A 15562-nucleotide genomic window follows, 5' to 3' on the forward strand; every position below is an offset into this window, starting at 1 on the left:
AAAATTTCCTTTTCTTCTCAAATCCTTTTGGAGGTGACATCAATAGAGTCATATAGTTGGTCCTCTATTTGTGTGGGTTCCACATCCAAAATTCAAACAACAGATCAAAAATAGTCAAGAGGAAGAAGAAAAAATACATGCAGACTTTTGCCCTTGTCATGATTCCCTAAAAACACAGTGACACAGCTATTTACATAGCATTAATATTTCATCAGGCATCATAAGTAATCTAAAGATGATGCAAATGGATGTGTGTGGGCCATATGCAAACACTATGCCATTTTACATAAGGCGGTTGAGTCTCTGTGGTTTTTGGTATGTAAGGGAAGTCCTAGAACCCACTCCCTTCTGTTTCTATGGAATGACTGAACTTTATCTGTAACTATGGTTTGTACCTGTACACTTTCCTTTTTACACACCCACTTACAAGTGATTTATTGTTACTGTTCCCAGTTTTGCAATACCCAGGTTTAAGATGCTAGCTGGTCAGTAATCAGAGGCAGAAGTCAATGTTTCTGAAATAAAATCACCACATGTGCCTGATATCTAATCTGCCGCACCTTCACTGGAAGATGCACGCCTCCTTTAATGGCTTTTATCTTCTCACAGGCCCTGAAGACTGGCAGATAAGAAAAGAAAGTTGGGTCAGTTCATAAGGTTTTTGGATTGACTTCCACCAAAGTGAGCCTAGCTGGTTTTACTTAGGAAGCACTGAGTGTGGTTTTTAAGTGTGGTCACCACTCACCTATCACCACAATTCCCCTCACTCCCTTGTCCACACACACAGCTTCTGTGAGCTAGAGTGAAAGAAAAGGTAAAGTCTAGCATTATCAACAACATTTATTGACCACTCTCAGAGTGGCAAGTATTATCAGCAGGCATTCCGAGGCTATGCAATTTAGAGTAAATAGAACCTTTGCCTTCAGAACATTTGAGGAGAACTAGACAGTAAATTCAGAGCACAGATTGGACTCTGTGGAACCCAGGCTTCCTGTAATCAAACTTTCCTTCTCCCACCCACACACTGTGATGTTGGGCAAGTCAAAACTGCGTTTCAGTTTCCACATCTGTGTAATGCAATTAACAGCGTCTAACTTACAGGTTTGTTGTAGGAGTTAAATGAAATTTGCATTGAAATATGAATGGCACATTATTAAGTCCTATGATGGGTTAACTACCGATTTCAACTTAAATGCAAAGAACAAATTATACACTCTGTCAAACACACGTTTTAAAATATATTGGGTATTCTGGTATAACCTGGAGCAGTACATACTTCTCAATCGGCAAAGTAAAGTTTCTGGTGGAGGAGATAACTGAGTTGCTACACTTAGAGTGCTACAGCGTGGATGGAGAGAAAGGGTCACCTCTGTTCCTGTTGGAGAAGGGATCACAGGAGAAAAGGACTACATAAAAATAAACTGCTGCAGGCTGAGGGCCCACTGAACATTCCCAGTTTCTCCATTTTGAAGAGCGCTTGCCACCAGGCAACTGCCTAGCAAAAGCTGGTTAAAGCAAGGGGTTGAAGTCATCCTGACGTCTAATCTAAAGGCTGGTCATTGCTGAAGGACTGTGCTGTAGACAGTCAATCTGGCTCCACTGTGCATCATCCAGCTACTATAAATGAACTAGATGTCATGAGGCTGAAGACAGTGATAGAGCTCTGTAAGAAACATCACAGCAGCCAAAGACCAAATTAAATCAGTCCTAGCATTCTCATAGCATATATAGAAAGAGGTAACAGTTGTTAAAAGCTATTTTATGGTGGTGTTGGGGGTGGTGTCAGTCTTAGAAACATCGGGATGAGAAGGATTAAAAAAGAAATAAAATATAATTTGGTGGGAGGCTTATGACCAAGATAAAAATAATGCAGCCTCAAAGAAAGAGACAAGTTAGGGAAAATGAACCATTTTCAGAAAAAAAAAAAAATCAGTGATCCTTGAAAAACAGGCTGATGTCAGATCTAGAGCCAAGAAATGGATAAGAGAGATAAGCTTAGGGTATTTTCTGCTGGAAAGAAAGGTTTTTGAGTCTATGGAGGTAATTCAGAACATGTACAGGAGGCAGGGCAACCCGTGGGTCACAGACAACATTTGCCACAAAGGACTGAAACAAACATATTCTGACCCATACATTTTTAACAATACTTAAAAAAAAGAACTCATTGGTTATCAGTGGAAGTTATTAAGCTATCAAATCAGTATTACAGAAATTGATAGAGGGAAGGAAATCAAGCCTTTCCTCAGCTTTCCTGTACAATCTGAATTTCAAAAGACCCAAATAATTCATGAGAAAAAGTTCTTTACAGACAACATTCCAATTAATGAATGTAAGAGGAATGATGTATTTATAGACTGTCACTATTTTGTACATCCTAATGAAATGACAATGCCTTAAGCCTAAAGTCACTAGGTAAAAGGTAGAAAGGCCTGGTGATACTAGTGGAACTCATAAGTCTCAGAAAAAAAAAGAGAGATATTAGCTGTCTTGTGATATGATACAATAGACTTTCCAAGGCTCCACCTGTGAAGAATACTTGGCTTTGACTTGAACCTAATCAAGGTTCATATTTTCCTGCCAAACTATAGGAAACATGAAGAATAGAAGAACAAGTTAAATGGCACCACAAGTAAACAAGCAGCCTCAACTGCAATATGGTACTGCACAAATGATCTACTCTGTCCTGAAAACCAACAATATAAAAACATTAAGGTGAAGACATAAAATAAACTTAAAAGTCTAAATCAAGTGCAGCATGCAGATCTCATTTAGTTCCTGATTCCAACAATTTCAAGCAGAAAGACACCCTTGAGAAAATTTGAGAGTTTTATATTTAGGAATTATTAATATTCTTAGGTTTGAACAAGGCATAGAAGGTTTTGTATGTTTAATGTCCTTATCAGAGATGTGAACTGAAACATATGTAAGATGACATGATGTTTAGGCTTTTGCTTTAAAAGCACCTCATACACAATACACACAAAGTGGGGAAGAGAAATAAATCTTGGGGTTTATTATATCAATCTCTTATAACCCCATTATATAAATTTTTAAATATTATTAGTGCTTTGGTGAGATTACAAACTGTACCTTAACTTGCCACTGATTTTTCAGAGGTGGCTAAAGTCTTCCTACAAAGCAAAATTTAATCTTTTCTCTGCTTATTCTAACGTCTTAATCAGTATGCATGGTGAATTCAATAGAATTAGAAGTGACTAAACAGGAACAAAGGAACTCTGCTGAATTAGCCAATGAAAGCTTAATTTTTCCCAGTTAAGAGATAGCCTGCTATTTAATATAACTGAGTTGAGCAACACAATCTACAAAGAAATGAGTTGATGTAAGATTGTACAAATTTGTGGGCAGCTAAAGCAGCATGGACAAGAGCCATACATATTTCTAAACTGTATCTTGGTCAATACAAGAGTTGAAAACTTCACCAGCTTGTGCACATATAGACTTGTTTGTTTTTAACCAGTGGCAATGAATTTGTGTAACTTGTCTCTGAGATTATGTGGCTCCAACCTACAGGTGCAGTCCATTGGACACATTTAAAGGTCCTCAAGCAGATCTAAAGCAGCCATGAAATTGTTTTGCATTAATATCATCTCCCTAATCAAAAGGCCACCCAGCCAACCCCACATGCACACAAGTCACCAGTCAACCTGTCTGAAACATGGTTTAACTGGTTTTCTCTTTCTTTCAAACTACTGTTAGGGACTGAATAATTGTTTCACAAAAAATTCTTATGTTGAAGCCCAATCCCTCAATGGGATGGCTTTTGGAGAAGAGATTTTAGAAACATTTAGGATTAGATTGGGTCATGAGGGTGAGGCTCTCCTGACAGGATTTAGGGTCCTCATCAGAAGAAAGAGGGATCTCTCCCTGCAAGTTCAGTGAGGAAAAGCCATAGAAGCTTACAGCATGAATCACCTGCAAGCCAATAGAAGAGTCCTCACCAGAAACCGTACCAGCCTGCACACTGATCTTGGACTTCCAGCCTCCAGAACTGTGAGAAAATACATTTCTGTTGTTCAAGTCACTCATTGTACAGTATTTTATTCTGGTACCCAGAGCCACCTAATAAAGGCACTAATTTCATTTGTTTCCCTTTCTTTCAAATTTCTTTCTACTCCTTTGAAGGCCAAGTTCTAAAATCATGACAGTAGTTTCAAAGCTAACGAAGGAGGAGACCTAAGTCCCCAAAACAACCAATATAGTATCAGAATCAAAGAAAGACTAACAACATACATGTTATTTGAGGTAACCACATTCAGAGTAATTAAGAAAATTTTGAATAACTATGTCTTTTGAAAGAGCATACAACATCATCCCAGACAACAAGAGACACAAGTCAATGCAGATGAACACTACAACTCCACAGAACACCTAAGCAGTCCTTGTCACAGACTGCCTGGCTGCCCTATGTCTTCAGTATTTCGTGCCATGAGAAAGTAACTGTCAAAGAAAACAGGAGCACCATCTGACCTACTTTTCCCTAGATTCTTGTAAAGTCTGTAACTCTGGTTCTTGTGTTTCCTTAGCCACCGCATGTTGGGGACACATTCTGGCTTCCTTCACAGGCAGTCCTTGTATGCCACGTATTTAATCACCTGTGGACAGTTCTGAAAGTCTCCTAATTACACCCAGTTAATCCTCAGAGCAGCCCTCTGAGGTGGTCCATGGACAGTCCTCCACCAGAAGTACCTAGGAGAGGAGGAACACAGCCTGGAGAAGAAGCCATGCATCGATTCAGACCCTTCCCCATCCAAAGGAAGCTGCACCAAAACAAGCCTGTCCTCAAGACACTCCAGCTTCTGCAAACCATTTTGTAAGGACTCAAAGTTTCCCACTAAAATCTTTTAAAAAGAACAACCGCTATTTTGGTTTAAATTACAGCAACAAATCATCTACATTGTTGCAATTCCTCAGTAAAGATTAGTTTTTCATGATGATAAATGCTTTTTAAAAATTGAGGCGGACCCAGCAAAAGTGTCCCCAGTCCTGGTGAACAGGGAAGTCTGACTTAAGTCTGCCCGGTGTCCCGAAGCCCTGGTGACAATCAGCAGGACTTTCCGCTTCCTTACCACAAAAAACAAGTATGACCTGCTCAGGTTATTAGGTGCACTCAGAACGCAACGAGGAGCACCAGCAGGAAATCATATCTGTACACACCATCAAGAAGTCAATATTTAAGATTCCTGGGGGCATGACGTCTCCTGCTCAAGGGGTCGTCCCACAGCTCTAAGCGCCGGACCCCAGGAACTAGAAGTCCCCCCAGAACTTCCAACTCCTGGATCTCTCCCAGGGCAACGGCGGCTGCTGGAGCCAGTGCGGATGCCCCTCGCTGGCCATGGGACGTCCAAAAGAAGCGCACGCGTCGCACGCGTCTAGCAAGCTGGGAGCCCGCTCGTGCAGCCCCAGGCTTGCAGTCACGGGCTGTCAGGACCCGGACACCTGCAGCTTCCCCCCTGAGGGGCGACGCACAGACTCCCGGTCCTGCAGTCGGAACCCGGGTACCCCTGGGGTCAAGTCAGGTGCATCCAGGGCGAGGAGGGGGGAACCGTCGCTCCTCGAGGGGTCCCCCAGTCCCGCCGTCCCAGGCCCTCTCCGGCCGTGTGTGGCCCCCAGTCGCCCCCCTCGTCACCTCCCCAACTTCCAGACGCCGCCTCCCCAGGGCCGCACCACTCACCCGGGCCCCGGCGGCGCTCCGCTTCCTTCGCAGGGTGAGCCCGCTCCGCAGCAGCGCCGGGAGGTCCCGCAGCCGCGGCCGCAGCGACGCGGGCGGCTGCTCGCGCTCCGGCTCTCGGGCACCCGGGCTGCCCACCTCCGCCGCCGCCGCCGCGGCCAGGGCCGGGCTCTCGCACGGGGGCTGCATCCTGACGGAGCCCACGGCCATCCTCATGCTCTGCCGGGGGCTCCGGCGCCCGCGGCTCCTCTCCACCGCGTTCGCCTCCGCGCGCCGTCCGCACCTTCGCCAGGCAGCGAGAGGGCGCGATTGCGGCTCGGCTCGCGGCGCGCTGCCAACACTGCCCAGCGGCGCGCGCCCGGCCCCGAGAGGCGCAGCCCGCGCGCAGCCCCGCCCCGCCCAGGTGCGCCCCGCCCCCGGCTCACCTCGGCCGCAGACCTGCCCCCCTCCCCGGACACGCCCACCCCGGAAGCGGGCGGGGAGCTGCCGCGGGCGCGCTCGAGGGCGCGGGACCCTGCACAGGTGCGGCCTCCTGGATCCTCCACTAGCCCGCTGTTCTTCCCCACCCGGACCCCCCGGGGTGAAAAGTCTCCTCTCACTGCGCTTTTCCTGGCCACCAGGCTGGACCAGGACTTGGATGGAGGGAGTGGAGAAGTCTATCTTTCTCCCCCCTTTTTAGCTCACTTGATAATCTTTATTCCTAGAAACTGTTCTTGCCAAAGACCTTCAACATAGGCTCTGTCTTGGGCTCCCAGGAAGCATTGTGCGGCTCTGCGCTCTGCCCCCACGCTAGGCCCTCTGGCCACATCCGTCATTAGAAGGTGAGGGGGGAAATTTTTCTTGGTTATGATAAGTGTTTAACAAAGTCAGTCCAAGTCTGATGACCTGAAGGTGAATCTCTGTTTAACTTGTTGGAACCTGACCTGTCCTGAAAACCTGCGTGATGAATGTGCCTAGTAAACTGCGAAGGCCTTCCTGGACTTCTGTGGTGTGATTCATTATTTACTATACCGTTCCAGGAGGGCTTAGGGAGCCCTGAGAGCCAAAGTATTCCACCAGGGTTCTAAACTCCCTCTTATACCCCAGGGCAATCTGTCTTCTACAAGGGCCAGCCAGAGCTTTTACTCCTGACCAGAAGGTTCCCATTTTTTGCCTGTGACCTGCAAAAGTTAAATAAACTGATTCACATTTAAAATGTTTTAGAGCTGGGTGTGGCGGTGGCGCCTGTAATCCCAGTACTTAGGAGGCTGAGGCAGGAGGAATTGCCCCAAATTCCAGACTACATTGTAAAATCTTGTCTCAAAAAACAACAATAACAAAATGTGTTTTAATAAATAACAAGGGTTATAGGAAGTCAGGGCCTTGTGCTAGTTTACCATTTTGCCTTAGGCCTTCTTACCCCAGATCCTTGGCAAATATCTATGGAACTGTGGCCAGGTAAGAAAAAGGAAGAGTTGAGTGTGGTGGTGCATGCCTGTAATCCCAGTACTTGGGAGGCTGAGGCAGGAGGATTGCTGTGAGTTCAAAGTCAGCCTGAGCTCCATAGGGAGTTAAAGACAGCCTGAACTACATAGCTAGACCTGTCTCACAAAGAAAGAGAAAGCAAAAGAGAGTTTGGAAAAGGAAGAATGACCTGTTGTCCTGGATCACTGCACTTAATGAATAAAAGATTTGACCTAGGTGTAATAAATATACAGAAAAAAAATCTCACTCTTGCTAATTGCTGAATGTTACTAATAAATATTCCCTCAGCCCTGGAGGGAGAATTGTTTCTGGCCCCGGGGCTGAGCAAAGATAAACCAATGAATGGAGGAAAGTTTGAACTGTGCCTTGAGGCTGAGCAGGGAAGATTAAGCTACACAGAAAGGAGATGAGAAAAACTGGTGATGAAAATACCAAGGTGATGTCACAAGGACCTCTAGACACTGAGAAAATGTTATGCTGGGGGAGGAATGAAAACATAGTGAAGATGGAGGAGGAAACCCCAGCGTAGATGCTGCTGACACTGCAGAAGGACCTAAGTCCCGCCATTTAAATCGTGAGCATTTCCTGGGAAGGACCCTATAACAAACTCTATACTCCACTGAAGTTTCCAAATACCTATCCCAAATATTTTTCATACCACTTGTGTGCACCAGTTTTAAAATACTTCAGCCCCTGTTGGTAATTATTGCTTTGAGCCCCAGAGGACACTGTCCCCCAAATACCCCAAATTTTACTGTACTATACCAACAAATGGGTTGATATCTGTCCCCCTCCCCCAAGAGGTCTTGCAGGACACTTCAGGTGAACTGTGATGCAAGGCACAGCTCTGACTTGTGCACAGTGATCCCCTAAAGATACGCATGAACCAGCTTCTCCAGACAAAACTCAGGTGCGCTGACTCTTTGCCCATGTTCTTGGTCTTATTCCACTCTTGTATAGGATTCCTATGCAAGGCCTAGGAGCTTAGACTTTCTTCTAGGGCATTCACCAAGTATCTGAAACTTAATAAGTGCCTTTGAAAAGTTGGCTTCGGTTTAGATGCTAAATGGCAGAGGTCATGTAGTATCAGCATAAAAATAGGAAGTCTAAGAGAAAAGCAGAAATATGTAAACAGAAGAACTATGCCACTATTTCAAATCAAGCCACCCCACAGTCACCTCTGCACTTGCTGTACCCTCTTGCCATGCCATCCAGCAGCACTGTCTACACTGACGGGAATGTTTTCGATCTGTGTTACAGCCATTGCCACATGTGGCTACTGAGCCCTTGCAATGTGGCAAGTGTGACGGAAGAACTGAATTTTTAACTTCATTTAATTTTAATTATATAAATTTAGATAGTGCCATATGGTTAGTGGCTACCAATATGGTATATCACTGTTCTGGAAATCCACATCTCTCTTACTCATTTCACTTTGTTTTAACATTCAAATGTCACCATTTTGGTGAGGCCTCCATGACCATGTGATTTAAAATTGCAGCCCTTCCCACCTATCCATGCCCTCCAAAGCATATCAGCATCTCACGGTCTATATATTTTACTTGTCTGTTGTTGGTTTCCCTATAATCAGAATTACACTCCCAATAGGCAGTAGTTTTCTCCTCTTTTGTTTAATATTGAGAACATATTAGTTCAATAAATGAATACTTTCATATATAATGGAACTCATTTAAGGAGCTTAACCTGGATTTTTATATAAAATCCCCTGATTTTGCAATATTGGTAGCTTAAAACTACACATGTTCTATATGCCAACACCAGAAGTCACACAAGACCATTATACAGAAGTTTGTGACTTTTACTAAAGGCTGAGGTACCAGCTCTGATTTTCACTTAGAAGAATGACATCAAAGCCAGAGCTCCAGTTTCTAGCTCATATTTCCATATAGAAAACATTCCCGTCAGTAATCAGATGTTACTGGCTATTAGCAATAAGAGGATATTGGAGAGCAGAAAGGTAGCTCTGACAATCAGTTAGCTACAAAATGAGGAGGGCCCGAATTAGTTGTAGCAGTGGAAGCAGACACAGGGCTGAACATTAGTAAAAACGCAGATTAGGAAGAGCAGAAAATTACTGCAGGTTTGTTGTTCTCTGTATTTTCTAACAATGACCAGCACAGCATCTCCTGTCCCCCAAGCTCATCTTCAGTGTGATCTTGCCTCTCCCTGATTAGGACATGGGGTTTATCTCTCTAGTCCCTTGAATCAGAGCAGGCCTTGTGAACACTTTGGGCCAATTGAATACCCTGAGATGACTTCACCAGTTCTGTAAATAACTCGTAATTGGCTGGCAGCTTCCACTTCCTGCTATCTTGAAACTCTTGAGATTGGGATGAGCCCACTCAGAACCCAACGCACTTGCTGTGAGAAATCCAAGCCTCATGGGGAGAGAGTCTGGTAGCAGAGTTCCCATTAACAGCAGCAATTGCTGGCCATTTGTAAGCCATTTGGGGTGTCCAGTCCAGCCAAGGCTTCAGAAGACTTCTGTACCAGCTGGTTCCCAACTGCAACCATGCTTGAGAAGCCTAAGCAAGAACCACTCAGCTGAAGCCCATCCACCCACTGAACTAAGAGATAATAAACTGCTTAAAGCCACACAGTCAGAGGTATCTGTTACATAACAATAGATGATCAGGACATGTGATTCAGAATAGTGGAAGAACATATTTTGTAAGTAAAAGTGATATAGGGGAATGATACTCCTGACCTACTATGTCCATGAGATTTCATGTTCTCTAAAATCGAAGAATGAATTTTAGGAATAATGAAGGTTAAGAATAGAATATATTTATTGAGAGAAAGATAGCTTCTGTCTGAGAGAGACACAGAAGAGGTTCGGAGTGGGTTGCCAAGGTCTCTTGACTTTTCCACGGACTTTTATAGAGTAAAATCATGGAGTGAGAAAGTGGGGAAAACTGGGAACAAGGCAATGGGCATAAGGTGGGACATAACTATAGTTAGCCAATAAGATTAACAGTTCAAGTAAAATTGATTAAATTGGGGACAAATGGGGAAGCTAGTCACAAGTAGTGGGCATCCTTAGCGGTAACTTTCCCTTAGGGGGTTAGAATGGTGATTCCAGACTTCAGGTGATAGGGAACTATTTAGAATATTAGTCCTTAGGATATGGATGCACTTGTTTGATCTTTTATCTTGAGGCCTGGCCCATAGCAGGAAGTGTCTGTCTCTCCCACAGTTGCAAAGTACTGGGCTTTTGCACTGGCTCCTTTGAGAATCTAGCCCTGTCTGACTGCCTATAAGATTTTTACTAACTCAGCTGCCTGCAACAAAAGGAAGGAAATTCATATGCATTTTTGTATTTGCATAAGGAAACCCTAGAAATTTCTTGCAAGCAATTGGAATTACCTTCATGGGAGGAAGGGAGATTTTTCATGGATAACTTTACATACATTTTTTAAAAGTATGTGAATATATTACCTACTCTTTTTTTTTTTTTTTTTTGGTGGTAAGAAGGACAGAAATATGACCTTTACACCAAGCTAAATCTTCAGCCCTTTTAAAATTTTTAAAAATTTTGTTTTGAGGCAGGATCTCACTGTCACTAAGTTGCCCTGGTTGAGCTTCAACCTGAGAATCCTCCTGGCCTTAGTTCCCAGAAGGCTGAGGTTATAAATGTCCACCACAATGCCTGGCTCAAACAATATTTTTGAATAATTCGAGATTTAAAGACATAGGGAAAATTGGTTTAGTGGACTTTAGTTTCATGTAACAGTGATACTGACTAATCTAGAGAGCACCAAGTGAAAACCTAGCCAAGGAAGGGAGTGAGCCAGAATTCTCGTAAAGGACTGAAAAGAAAGATGTTCCAGAGTTCCAAGATATGAAGGAAGGGTTGGCCCTAGACTAGGAGGTAGAAGAGGATACTATACTCTATATGACTACCAAGAATACCAAGGAAATTATGGATGACCTGGGCTTTCCTGAGTGTTTCTCCACTGCTATCTGTCTACTTACTGATCTACAACATGAAAATCAAGCTAATGAGTCTCCCAGCACCACAGCTATTAGGACTTTGATCAGTCCTCTTTGGAATTCATACCTTTCTACCATGTCTCAGTTTAAATCCTGCCCCCATGGAAGGTATTTTGCATTGCATCACCAGCTTTCAAAAATAAACTCATGAACAATTTGTCTTCCCATTTAACTCTACCTACACTACTATATGAAATGACCAAAATGGGTTAAATATAAACATAAGCTTGCCGAGGGGTAAGCTTGAGCAGGAAGGTGATCAAAAGGCAGATCCTTCCACTAGAAACGCAAGTCTACTTGAAACCAAGTCTACTGCCTCTGCCGAGAATGCCAGATAGAACCATTTGTATACTTGATTCTATTTTTATGTTTTCTTATGAAATGAATGTGTAGAGAGAAATGTAGCAAAATAATGAAATGTTTCAAATCTAAAAATGGTGTCTTACTTATTTTAGTTTTCTAGAATCAGACTTTTCACAACAAACCTATGTGATACTGTGCTATTTTTGCAGTATATCACGTACTAGGCATCATGCAAATATTCCCTGGGGGATGATAAACTCTTCTTCTATCATTTGCATTAGTGGTTCAAGCCAGAGACCGTGGCCGTTGGAGATCGTCATTCCTTCTGAGTTCATCTTCTATTCATTATAATCTTGAAACAAAATCTCCTCATGCCTTTTCATGTGCTACTTACTGCTACCATCCTGGAAACGTCTTTAAATTCAGGCATTTGAAGTTACCAGGTTTTTTGTTATTTAGAACTTTTACGGAAAACAGAATTCTGCATTTCAGAGTACCCAGGAAGACAGAGAAAGAGGGCGATAAAGGAACTAACTTAAGCAGACACAAGAGAGCCAAGCCAATTTTGTCCTCCTTCCCCTCTCTGCTTGTAGACATCTACTTACCACTATACAGCTCAAACAATACCTCCTTCTAGAAACCTACTGTGTCCTCTCATTTGGGATTCACTCTTCCTTTGGAAAACTCCAACATTTACTTACAAATATTAGTCTAATTTTTCACCTTGTTACGAGTCTGTGCTGTACTTAAATCAGATGTGCTTATGTGACCTATTTGAGGTTATAAATCTCAAGGCAGAAATTATTTATCTTTGTATTTCTCTCTAGTATTTGATACAGTAGCTAGCATCGAGAAGGTGCTAAATTAATAAATGTATGCACAAATGAATGCTGGGTGGGTGAATAAATCAATGGGTCAAGTCACAACATTGCTATTGAAAGTCAAGGAATGCAATACAGAGGCATGGGCAGATGCAGTCTCTAAAGTTGTAAGAAAGTAGATTATCCCAAGGGAGATGCGAGGCTATAAATGGACTCCAGATGGTGGCATGTTCAGATCAGCAGGGAAGGAAGATGATTTTAGCATCAGTATGTAAAGTGCTTTGGAATAGGGAGATGCTGAATGTTGGGCAGCCAGAAAAGCAGGTTACAGGCTCCCAGACATAAAGCGTCAAGATGATAATCCACAAGATCTAGTTAACAGAAGTGGCCTCTGTGCCTTCCTTACATGGTTTGTGTTAGTGTATTCTGTGTACAATTTCTGTGCTAATTAAATGAGATGATGTTTGTAACACAGTGTGTAAATTTTAAAGCACTGCATGGATAGTACTGCCTTTCGGCGAGGCGTGAAAGGGAAGGGGGCCGATGCAATGATGCCTCAGAGAGAACAGAGCTGAATTAGGTTGAGAGAAGAAAAAAACAGGATGTCAGGCACTCTTACCCAGAAATTAGAGACCTTTAAGAATGCAATAGCCCGCCGGGCGTGTGGCTCACGCCTGTAATCCCAGCACTCGGGAGACTAAAGTGGGAGGATCGTAGTGAGTTTGAGACCAGCCTGGGCTACAAAGTGAGCTCGAGACCAGCCTGAACTGCATAGCGAGACCCCGTCTCAAGAAAGACAAAAAAAAAAAAGAATGCAATAGCCTCCTCTCCACACCTCGGACCCATTATTTGCAGTTTTGCTTTCAGTGGTTTCAATTACCTATGATCAATCACGCTCTGGAAGTATTAAGTAGGAAATTCCAGAATTAAAGTTTTTAATTGTGCACCGTTCTGAGTATCGTGATGCAGTCTTGTGCCATCCAGCACCTTTTCACCTGGGATGTAAATCATCCCTGTGCCAGCAGGTGCATTCTGTACAGACTACCCACCCACCACTAGTCCCTTAGGAGCTCTCTTGCTTATCAGATGAACTGTTGCGATACCTCAGTGCTTGTTTTCAAGTAACTTTTATTTCACTCCACTCAGTAACTATCCTATTCACTACTAGCTATTGTTGCTGATCTCTTATCATGTCTACTTTATAAGTTAAATGTTATCAAAGGTATGTTTGTGTAGGAAAAAACCTATAGAAGGTTTGATACTACCCATGGTTTCAGGAATTCACTGGGAATCCTGGAATATATGTTCCACAGATAAGGAGCCAGCCCATTATCTTCTCTATGAACCATTTGCAATCCAAGCTAACTGCAGAATAAGTCATGAGCAAACCTGTCTTGGCATCTACCAGCAATATGAGTATGTATGAATTCAAATGAGACTTTAAGATCCTGGTAAAAGTTAAAAATCAAGGTCATAGAACACTGGGAGCATCAGCTCACCAATATTCTTAAACATAAAGAAGGTCTTTAGCTTGGAGAAGACGGCAGCAGCCGTGGATGAAAAGGAGGGTTTGTTTGTTTGTTTTGTGTGGGTTTTTTTTTTTTTTTTTTTTTTGAGACAGAGTCTTACTATGTAGTTTGGACTGTCCTTTAACTCACTGTGACCCAAACTGGCCTGGAATTCATGGTGATCTTTCTGCCTTAGCTTCCCAAGTACTCAGATTACAAGCATGCACCACCATGCCCAGTATAGAAGTTGTTTTATAACACTTCTGAATATGAAGAACTAGACTCACTCTGTGTACTTAAGATCAAAAGGGGATACTGGAGAGAAAAGAATTTGATATTTTCCCCAAGTATAATAAAGGTTTTCTATCATTTGAAGTACTTTTGGACCCTAGAATTTTTGCTGTTCTTGCAAAATGCAGAGCTTCTGGTCAACTTGACATGGTGGGACTTGTTAGATAATGGAGCTAGATGACCCATAACATCCCTGTTGATTAAAGATGCAGTTATTTCACTGGCCTTCATGCATACTGAAGTGGGTATAGGGCAAAGACTTTCAGTGTGGTCTGGATAAGATAGATTTGTTCAAGACCCTTCCAGGGGTCCTACAAAGATCTTTTAAAAATAATGTTAAACTAACTGGGCTTTGTGGTGCACAACTATAATCCCAGCACTCTGAGAAGCTGAGGCAAAAAGATCTCAAAAAAATCCAAAAAATTGGAGCCCAACCTGTGGAATTTAGTAACAGTGAGACCCTATCTCCAAATTTTAAAATAAATTTTAAAAAAAAGGAGTGGGGAGACTGCATAGCTCAGTATGAAGACTTTTGGGTTCAATCCCCAGGACCAAAAGGAAAGAGAAAGAAAGAAAGAAAGAAAGAAAGAAAGAAAGAAAGAAAGAAAGAAAGAAAGAAAGAAAGAGACTCTAAACCTGTGTTTGTTTGTTTGTTTGTTTTTGCTGGAGATCAAACCCTGAGCCTCACACATGCTAACCCTCCTCTGCCATTGAGCTATGTGCCCAGTCCTAACTGCTTTCTTGTTAACACTAAAATGTCGTGTACCCCCTTTGCTTTCACTCTCTCATGATATACACTGGTGTTTTCCAAAAGCTATAGAAGGATGGTGTTACATCAGACAGAAGAATGCTGCAACGGATGTGCAAATCCAGCTGCCTCTAAAGCCAGACAGAGAAGAATTAACAGAAACTCCAAACATTGTGACTCTTCTAAGTTTGGTTTTATTTTGAAAAAGGATTATTTCATAAAATACATTATTTCTAGTACCACAAAATTGGTTTATTATTAAACGAACTTATAGGTAAATACTTAAAAATTCTCCAGTTTTAGGTGGCGTGGTGGCACATGTCTATAGTCCCAGCAGCACACAGGAGCCTGAGGCAGGAGGGTCACTGTGGCTTTGAGGCCAGCCTGGGCCACACAGTGAGTTCGAGCCATTCTAAACTATATATAGCAAGACCCTGTCTCTAAAAACAAAACAAAAACCAACCAAACAAAAAAATTCCTCAGCTTTAAATTTTAATATGGTAAGTATTCATAGAAACTACTTACATTAAAAAAACCTTTTTGGGGTTGTATAAAATTTAACAGTGTAAAGGGTCTCCTGAAATTAAAAAAACTTGAGTACTTCTATTACTCAAATAAGTAAACAACTTCCAGGTTGCTGAGAAAATTAGAGCAATTATAAACCAAAACTCCAAGGCAGTAAATCGCCCCCCAACTGTGGCAGTTGCTGCTGGTGTTTAGTCCC

The 15562-nt window shown here is 42.6% G+C and overlaps 1 protein-coding gene across 3 annotated transcripts in view; it reads right to left on the minus strand.

Annotated features, from left to right (window-relative positions):
• Rapgef5 (Rap guanine nucleotide exchange factor 5) overlaps positions 1 to 15562 on the minus strand; it is a 267972-nt gene that overhangs the window by 208450 nt on the left and 43960 nt on the right. Inside the window, exon 1 of one of the 3 annotated variants that reach the window (XM_003469825.5) lies at positions 5693 to 6023. The exons of 1 other annotated variant lie outside the window; for it this stretch is intronic. In XM_003469825.5, the coding sequence (XP_003469873.3) occupies positions 5693 to 5905 (213 nt within the window). In that variant the 5' untranslated portion in view covers positions 5906 to 6023. Of the gene's footprint in view, positions 1 to 5692; positions 6029 to 15562 lie in introns of those variants that run through there. One more of the 3 variants, XM_063234120.1, reaches the window with a different exon arrangement.

The sequence above is a fragment of the Cavia porcellus genome, unplaced genomic scaffold, assembly GCF_034190915.1.
Source record: "Cavia porcellus strain 051 isolate PalLab524CR breed Dunkin Hartley unplaced genomic scaffold, mCavPor4.1 scaffold_2, whole genome shotgun sequence".
Taxonomy (NCBI): Eukaryota; Metazoa; Chordata; class Mammalia; order Rodentia; family Caviidae; genus Cavia; species Cavia porcellus.